Source organism: Hyalella azteca, unplaced genomic scaffold (genome assembly GCF_000764305.2).
Source record: "Hyalella azteca isolate HAZT.00-mixed unplaced genomic scaffold, Hazt_2.0.2 contig3713, whole genome shotgun sequence".
Classification (NCBI taxonomy): Eukaryota; Metazoa; Arthropoda; class Malacostraca; order Amphipoda; family Hyalellidae; genus Hyalella; species Hyalella azteca.
The window spans coordinates 13,556-23,344 of NW_025933954.1; the positions used below are offsets into that span (position 1 = coordinate 13,556).

At 37.0% G+C, this 9,789-nt stretch overlaps 1 protein-coding gene across 3 annotated transcripts; it reads right to left on the reverse strand.

Moving 5' to 3' along the window:
- Positions 1 to 3,530: 3,530 nt before the first annotated feature.
- LOC108673219 lies at positions 3,531 to 8,963 on the reverse strand. Of its 3 annotated transcripts, none has more exons than XM_018161014.1 (8): positions 8,730 to 8,963; positions 8,411 to 8,510; positions 8,062 to 8,117; positions 7,673 to 7,729; positions 6,723 to 6,822; positions 5,776 to 6,028; positions 5,358 to 5,531; positions 3,531 to 4,585 (listed from the first exon to the last, which is right to left on the reverse strand). In XM_018161014.1, exons 4-8 carry the CDS (start codon positions 7,719 to 7,721, stop codon positions 4,571 to 4,573), a joined length of 591 nt encoding a protein of 196 aa, XP_018016503.1. In that variant the 5' UTR covers positions 7,722 to 7,729; positions 8,062 to 8,117; positions 8,411 to 8,510; positions 8,730 to 8,963; the 3' UTR covers positions 3,531 to 4,570. The 3 variants fall into 3 exon arrangements, with proteins under 3 accessions (XP_018016503.1, XP_018016502.1, XP_047735702.1); XM_018161013.1 differs by having other exon boundaries at positions 8,046 to 8,117; XM_047879746.1 differs by lacking the exon at positions 8,062 to 8,117.
- Positions 8,964 to 9,789: the final 826 nt, after the last annotated feature.

Genomic DNA, 9,789 nt, shown 5'->3' on the forward strand with positions numbered 1-9,789 from the left:
GCATGGCTTCATCGATCAATAATATTTTGATAATGCTTAACTGTCAATATGGTGACCAAATGTAACTTAAATGCAGCTTTTCTAAATGCCACCAAAAATTAATTTTCACTAATAAATAAAATAATAATTTTAGTTGATGCATTCGACTCGGAGAGGAGCACGTAAATAAACATTTTATCTAACGATTAGTTTACTTTTTCTAGATATTTGCTAGATAATAAGATTTAAAATGCTCCTAAACCTAAAAATTGTGTTTTGGTACTTTAATAATATTGTTTATTACATTCAAGAAGTAGGAAGTGTTCCTGGCACAACTCATCAGGCGGTGAGTGATGCATTTATAATATTTATCCAGCGCAAGATCCTTTATTGTATCCTTAATTTACAATGAAGTTCCATACCGCTAATAAAAAGTATTTAGGAAACTTTCACTCGCTTAGTATAGACGATAATTATATATGTACTCCTTATCTGCCAAAAAATGTTGAAAACTTGCTCAAAAATAACTTCCCTGTTTATTTTCAAACTCAAATGCTTTTTTAAAACATTTCATTCCAGACTATTAGGTGGACTTTACACCTCTATACATGCAACTATGGAATTGTATAAGTTGACCCCAAATAGTTATTTTATTTTTATCAAAAATTTATCTTAGTCCTTCAACGATGACGTACATCTTCATTTTTAACGCATTTTCTCATTTATCTAAAAAATACACTATTCTTCTCGCCATGTCCGTCTGTCCGTCCGTCTGTCTGTCTGTCCGTCCGTGACAATCTTTGTCACTTTAACTCTTCTTGTGGTGAAATTATATTTTATTGGTTTATGTAGAGTGTAGGTTTCCTGCGATTCCAACCAATTTGTCACCTGCTTTCGGGATAGACCACTCCTACGAACAAGTTCATTTGTCCCGACGTAGCCGGTTTTAGGATCGTAATATATTTGATTTAGAATTTTACCACTCACTTCTGTGAGTGGACTAATTTTGTTGGGTAAGATTTGAGGGTAATTGTTCGTAATAATATTGAAGGATCAGGGGTAATTGGTTAACTTTGTTGGGTAAGATTTGGGGTAACCTATGATTTAAGCTGTTTATGGAAAGTGTGACGATACACCCCTTTTGCTAGCTACTCCTATATATAGCTACAGCGTAGCGTGCATGGGACTGCTCAGTCCGAAACATACTATAAGGATACAATGATATAGCCCGTGAATTATGAAGTAACCTCGAAATTTGATGTAATACGCGTGTCGTGATGCGATTTGCATATTTCACGAATTCATACTCGCAGCATTGTGTTAACAGCAGATGACGGTGTAAAACGTGCATTATATGAAACGCGAGGCTGAGTTTAAGAGGAGTTCTATGATGTTGAATTACTTCACACACTGCATCAGCAATTATTGTAGTCATGTAGTCTTCCTATAAAACATTCCCTTGTGTCTTTTTATTCCAATTATATCTATGATGTTTCTTGCTCCTATTTAAATCACATCGTCAACTACTGGCAGTAGCCAGAAATGCTCTTTGGGGGGACTGTGGAGTCCTTGCGCTTCGTGATGGTGTTGCATCCTCTGATCCTCTTACTAGTGCGGACTTTCAATAGATGGCTTGGATTTTGAGAGGATCAGGTTGTCATCAATTTTTAATTATGGAATTTGTATTAATTTTAATCATCAGATTTTCATAATCTTTATATCATCAGTGAAATGCTCATAACTTGAACTGTTCTACTACTGCGTTGTTGTTAACTTTACCTGCCATAATTTCCCTCTCTATTCCATTTCATTGATTATTCATACAGTTTGGTCATGTAATGGGGAGCTAATAATTTCTTTTTGTGTCCATTAATGGCTCATGGGTAAGATAAATTTAGGTTTCTGCAACTGAATCCAGGTGCTATTAAGTCATAAATGTGTTGCACTGTTGCATAATGAAAATTAGTGCATTCTCCACAATGAATAGCGGTTATGATCTTAAAACGAACACGTACGATCGATTATAATTTTAAGTGCGCCATGTTTCTGGCCATCTCAATGGTATATTTTATATTACGCTCCCTAACTAATGACAGTGTGCTGGCCATTTGAAACATGCCGTTGAGTAATCTTTTACGATAGTTGAACTATATAGATTTCTTTTGATGTTCTTTTAATATTTGGCCACCACTTTCCCTCTAACACCTATAAAAATTTGGCCAATTTCTTCAAAAGTTTAATCTTTGTCATAAAATTAATGATATATTCGGCTTTGAATATCTGTTGTTGACTAAAATGAAACGTTTATTTGGTGACCAAAATGGAAAATATTTGGTGTAAGGCTCAACGCAGTATTTTCACCAGCAAGCAAGATGTTTGATTTATCATACAGCTCATTGTCTTTAGTCTGTGCGTTCAGTGAACGCGTCTCCTGACTCTGACTTGGATATCTTGCTGCGTTTTTCTCAGTGTATTTTTGGGTCGTTGCTTAGTTAACCCACAAATGGCATTCTCACCAGGATGCAAGTTCATTGTATTAGGAACTGCCATCTCAATTTTAACGATGACCTTTAGTTCTTCGATATTGCGTGAACTTTTTATCGATGTTAAAAACTTTTTAGCAAATAATTAATCCGAATTATGATTGGCGGATGAATGTCCGAAGTCGCAACTTGAGTTTGTGGGTTGCATATGGGCGTTTAGTGGCTTTCTTGTGCCTTGGCCTTGGGAGAATGTAGAGATCAGCAGGCCAACACGTTCAGAATGGATCTCGTTAACTTGTGCTATATTTTAAGTAGTGTTCATTTAATTGAAAGCAGTTACGATTCGGTCAAAATGTTTCAAGTGGATGACATCGATGCTTGGTAGTGACAGCAGCATTTTTAATATTTTACACGTGTTTCAGAGGCCGGGTGGGGAGGAGGTAACCTGATTTAATATAATAACCCGGCAACGTTGTAGCACCAGCAAACGTAAGGTTCTTCAGTTCACTTGTCTTTTATTGGCAATCCGTTGTGCCAACCCGTGTCTGTCGTTTCCGGTTTGGTAGAACTCAATTAGCACAAAGCCTAATGAACCCACGGGGTAGAATCAAGTCTACACAGCCTGATGCTACGAGGCAATATCTATGATACGTGAGCAATTTACCTATTAAACATAACTAACATCTTTCACGCACTTGCTTTTTTATCCTATAACTACATTATCTCACCCTTGGTATTCGGTAAACCTGAAATGTACTCGGCAACGCTCTAGTGTAATAATGCATTGGACAGCAACAAATGGGTATCTCTGTATTCAGCTCTGAATGAAGGTTATTTATTCAGCTCAGCGGACAGCTCGTTCAATCTCAATCCGTTTATTTTAGAGCTCAAATAGCTTATAGAGCCGCTTCTTACGATATACGAGTTACAAGAAATAAACTCGATAAAATTACGATGTTTGGAAGACGTTACGATCATGTTAATTGAGGTTTACAAACATTCCTACGTAACTAAATAATAACTCCTTTTATAAAATTTCCGTACTAGAAGGATAAGGAAACGAGAAGAGATAGCTAAACAAGTTTTAAACATGACTTCCTGCGTGCGTCAGAAAGAGCTTTATTCACTTTGTTATTTAGCTTCACAGCCTTCTCGGTAATAAACTAATGATAAACGTACAACAATACTTCACATGTTACTTCTTAAATCACACAGGTGCAACTTATTTAACTAATACACAGAGGGATTCTGAGGTGGATTTTGCTTCATACAGAAAGGCAGTTGTATCTCCGTTCTGCACACAATCTGCTCCGAAGAATAATTTTTTATTACTGGCTAGCAATATCCGGATAATCCCTTAGTCGACGCAGAACCCGTAAGCAATCTAGAAAAAAATCCAAATGACCGAACATATGACGCAGTTCATATGTGTAAAGATCCACGTAAAAGATGCGCTATTTTCAATCCCGAACGGTCCACCGTACATTCAATCGGAAAATTTTCCACATGACCGGGTGGTTCAGAGTAATTGGATGCAGCTGGATGTGGTCTGCCGTTGACGTGTGTAAATATTCACGGAAAAAAATACAGGAAATTAACAGTTTAATTAACAGCTACATCCAAAAGAGCGCAAATTGATAGATAATGATTGTATCATTACCTATCTCAGTATAAAGAATTAGGCAAAAGGCGATTCTCCGAAGCGTTTTCAAGTTGATAGGATAAGTCATCGCGTGAGAAATTGAACGTTTACGTTACAAAGTAAAGTGAATATCCACATGAAATAAAGATGCTAATTTTCATTCTAACCCATAAATGGTAAACCAAGTATCAAAGTTATACTATTAATATTAACTTATTTCGTAAAACGCAAGTCCACACAGCATAACGAATTTATTCCATATTTTCGACACAGAAACCTCAGATCCCTCAGTCGGAGTATGACGACGGCCGGCCACCCTGCACCTCAGCCTATGCAGCATGAGAAGACGTCGCCCCCAAAGCTCTTTGTTCCCTAAGCGCCCGTGGAACAAAGTCACCGCTCTGACTCCCAAGAATCTTCTTAATCTCGGCGTTGAAAATACGTCGTGGAGTGCCACTATGAGACGTCAACTCCAGTGCGGCTGTACGCGAAAGGATGGATAGTTAAACGGTACCTGTAGACCGAATCTACATAATTTAGAATTGGCAGATAAAGAAAAGGTACGCTAATGGATGGTTGATATATTCCAACTCAATAGTAAACACTGAAATGATTCGTGCATCCGCGTTGCAATTCTCCGCGTACTGAAACGAAAAGGAAGCGTCAAGCTTTTCCAGAATGAGAAGCGTGACGGAGAGGTTGAGAACTTGGCAGTGTGGGCACAAGTCCCAATACCTGTTGTCTAAGCAGTGGTGGGGGCTTGAATGATGCAGAGGGCTGCGAAGGCTGGGTACCGGTAGCGCAAATGCTAAAATTGTTTCCCTATCGAATCAAGGTGTTCCTTTAAAAGAATATTTCATAGGAGCTGGTTCATGGGCGGACATGACTTGTGGTTGTGTACAGTACATCCGATACATGCATCCAGTACATGCTCTGTTTTGAATTGTGATTGAAATAATAGGAACCAAGGCAGGCTTGTACTGGAGTCTTAAACAAAGGTCGTTAAAGAAACTCCCAGGAGACAAGCTTTAGCTTTAAAATTAAAATACAGAGAAAATAATTTGTTTGGCATAAACTCAAACGCTTAAACGCCGGCACTACCATCTAATAACCCTCCCTCACAGCTTTTTCTTATTAATGTAGCTTTCTCCCAATAAACACAAACCACTGTGACTTACGAGCTCAAAATGGTTAGAAAATAATAAACTCAGTAAATGCACAAATATCTTTTTCGTTTACTGGGACCAACTTACCGAGTAAGACGTTACAGACAAGGTGGTTTTTAAAGCAACTTTGCTCTTTAAATCATCCCTTGCTGCGTCATTGAATGAGAATTGATTCAGAAGTGAACGCGTCATGAGGGTTTTGATCATCGCCTTCAGAGTGACACCAACGGCGTCATATTCTTCACAGCGGAGTCTCTCCACCTGTGGCATATAGAGTATTTAAAGAATGTAAATATTCTTGATTTGAGCCCCTCCATAGTGACAGCCCCTCCCGTCCCACGCCCTATTTATTATATTGACTAAAGCAACAGTTGATCTTTCGTGGTGGGTTGCCACGGTGATCTAATTGAAATTCAATTAAGTAGCAACTTTTCAATACGTATTCATACTATAAGTAACATAAATAAGGTTTGTATTCCAAATTATTTCAATGAATTTTACTAACTATGTGATCTGTGGTCAAGAGTACGTCGAGTTCATCCAAGTTGGAAGCTGGTGCAAAGCATGGCAAAGTTATGTCGTGACTGTAGACTTTCCTCCTCTCTCTCAGTTCTTTCACGTGAGAGTAGTTGAACAAAGCTGTGTTGATTATTTCTTCTAAGCTCTCCATGATGAATTTCTGGTTGACTTCTAGTTCATCGAGGCGATGCATCACGGCTCGGTCTGGAGTTGGATGAACTGAAGTCTCGCGGTCCCTACTAATTTTAAATAGGCTTTGAACTTAATAAAAAGTGACGCAAATTAAGTGACGTGGCCTTAATAAAAAGTGACGCAAGGCCACGTTGGGCGACGCTCCAACGTGGCCTTGCTTAGTGCATACAAAAAAATCCACAAATTCTAAATCCCAATTTTTCGACAAATTCCAGGTGCTCCCAAATGAAGTTGAAGAGAAGAAGCGTGTGAAACTAATACTAAGTGGTTGGTATCTAACTAAATATCAATCTTTTCCTTGTGAATGGTAACTTTGGTTACCAAAATGGTAGGTAAAAATAGCATTGGTGAAGGTTTACGTATTCACAAAGTTTTGATCATTTGTCTTTTGATGGTATTGGTACCAAAACTCTAGTTAACAAAGCCTAGGTATAGATAAACATAGCACTGATGGCGGTTATGGCTTATTTTTGAGAATTGGACTCGATGATATATAAACATAGCACTGATGGCTTATCTTTTGTCCAAGGATGGGAACTCCATTTAATTAAGCCTATGGATAAACTTAGCACTGATGGTGCTTAGTGTATTGGTTGATAACGCGTCAAAGACAAGAAGATATAAATTTCTACAAATCTATGATATGGAAAAGTAGCATACATAATGGTGATAGACAGAGTTACCCACATCTCATCATAAAATCATAATATAACAATGAACGTCGATGTTCCTTGTACTGACTAGGCAGGGGCTGGCATGGCCAGATGCAGAGAAGTTGACCGGAACGAAGGAGAATTTCGTCGGTTTTGAGCTGTTGCTCGTAATTCAAATTTTCGTCTCCCTGAAAATGAACAAAAATGCTCAGGAAAACATTGCATAAAGCCCATAATTTTACTTTATTTTCATAATTCAATTAGACTTTTTGAATGCTTTGACAGGTCATGCATCAAAATTTGACGGCATGAGCAATATGTTAGGAAAAGAATCTAAACAGGAACAAAAATATTGGTTACAATGATATTGCTACCAAAATATATTCCGGCTGTGAGGGGATCTACCTCTAACTCTACATCAAGTAGATAAGGACATGAAAATCAATACTTTGGCACTTAATCAAACTTATAGATTTTATTTCACTTTCACATTTTTTATTTCACTTAATCAAACTGTGAATAGATTCTTAGATAGCTAATAAAGATCAAAGAGTAAGTCGGAGAAGCGTGAACACTTTCTACAATTAAGAGCAAAAAGCCTTGGAATATTATCTCCCTTAACAACTTGAGTACAATTGGGGCCCTAGAAAATGTTATGTGAGCTTTGTATGAAATGTTCACACACTGTCAGCAAATAAAAACTCTTCTAAGACTGAGACATCTCATTTAACTACCGATTTCTTCCTGCATAATGTAGCAAAGAGTTAAAGGAAAGAATTATTGTTAGCATTTTATTGCAACATAATAACACACCAAAGAATGATTGGCAGAATAATCATAGTTTCCTTTACCCAGATACAGTGGAGAAGGTGACGGAATAAGCTATATTTTTTGCAGTTATAAATAATGCCTGGAATGGAATGCGGTATGTTGTTATAAATAAAATGATATGCAACTTCAGTCTTTTGTTAATTTTTTTTCTTCATTTGACTGGTTTCACTTTGGTTTGTTTTTATTAAGTTTAAAAAGCATACTCACCGTGAGTTTTCCTGGCTCCTCTTGGAGTTACCAAGTCATCACTCAACATGGAAATTCCTGCACAAATGAATACCTTGATTGAAATACAATTTGTTGATCAAATAGGGGATATTTTATTTTATATAATATACATTTTATACTAATAAAGTAAATCATTATTGTTACTTATAAAACAAACTGTCCTTACGACTTTCAAATAGTCTTTCTTGCAATAAGTGCTTTGAATTGTTTCTCATCGCATCATTAACATATAAACAATGTTGAGTCAAGGGTTGGATGTAAAACACTTCTACATAGAATTGCTATATTTCAGATATGAAACTAGTTCCCACTTGACAGAGCTCTCTACTAATTCCCTCTGATTCATGTGTACCAGCTGGATTGCTCACAGCAGCTGGAGGTGGTGAGTAGCTGCGTCTGTAGACAGGATCTGACTCCAATCGGGCTATATATGCACAAATAAAATTACATTCAACTAAAAAATTACAAAACAGATTAATCAAGGCTTGTCTTGTGTAATTACAGTGGAAGCCACATAATCTTGCATTCAACTGCAGGCTACTATCTGATAAAAACAGGAAAAAAAAAAACATTCCTACACAGATACCATCCAAGATGTCTGATGAACAGTAGTACAATAGACATAATAAACCTATACATTTTCTATCAAATTACTATGATTAATTATTTTTATGAATTACTACTTAATAATTACAACAGATTTTAACACAGACATACCTTTCTTGGCTTTGAATGCATAAAAATTGATGGCTGAAGCTCGTTGACGTCTAATTGGCCCATACCTACTGCATCCTGCGCTCAGTTAGTTTGTAGTTATCTGTAGCATGGCAAAACAATGAGATATAATTGAACAATTATATCATTATAAATAAAATTATCCAAAACAACAATTGTCTTTCAAATAGAGTTGTATATATTGATCACTGTATGAATAATTGCATGATTTTGCATAATTTTTCAAAGTTCACAGTACCAAATAACTGAAAGTTTGGGAAAATTCATTGAATAAGGTTTGCCATAGGTATGTCTTTCTAACCTGAAGTCTCAGCAATCCGCTGTACAGTGAATGACCGCCAGCTTGTCTGCACTGGAATGCCGAGTTTAGCTTGAGCAACCACATCTCCATCTGGCATGTAAGCTTCAACTTCTGAGTTTACTTCATGAAGCCAAATTCTAGGAACAACTTCCCAATATTCTTGACAGAAAAAAATACCTACAAATGATTTTGTTTCAGCAAGTTCCATGTTATTCCAAATATATATTAAAGGCCTGGAAAGAAATTCAATTTAATCAGCAGTTACAAACACACTTAGACTCGTGACAACATGATATCTCAATATTTTTAAACAATATTTTACACAAGAGCTGAAACAATTTATGCTTTTTCCTCATATTCTTGACATTATTTCTTGAGAAACCTTTACAAAGACTTATCTTTTTTATCTACCGTGAAACGGGGTAATAAGGGATGGGCAGGGTAATAAGGAACAGTCCTCCAACATTTCGTAGAAATGTTGTAGCAGCTAAACTAATTAAAATATTGCAAAACAAAAAAAAATGGGGGCATAAAGTTCAACGCTTTTACAGCAATCCCTTGATTAGCACGGTTTTGAATACCGCGGTTCTGATTAACGCGGAAAAAATATTTGCGACCTACCCTTAATCTACGCGGTGCCAGTTTTGATTAGCGCGACTTTTTTTCACAATGCATCATTTTCCCGCCTCTAGCCAGAGGTGTTACGTTCGTAATAAAAGTGTTACTTTTTGCTTATTAGATCTTATGTTGTTACTTTTGTTACGACTTTTGGAAAAATTTGCCAAATGTTGTTACGTTATGAAGTTCAGTCAATAATTCTTTAAATAAGGTCCCGTTCCGTAGGCAATCGTGCTAACTACAGAGTCGGTTTAACCGCGCCTTGTCTCGTTCATAACTCGAATGATCGAGTTCGGCAACGTTCGCCGGTAAGTGCGCCATGCCGGTGCTCTAGCCCTTTAAGCCCTGGTGTGACGAATTCGTCACACAGAAAATAAAAGCTTCTACCGAGAGTAATTACATGTTTGGAGTCTAGCCGCAAGTGTGACAGTAGCGTCACATG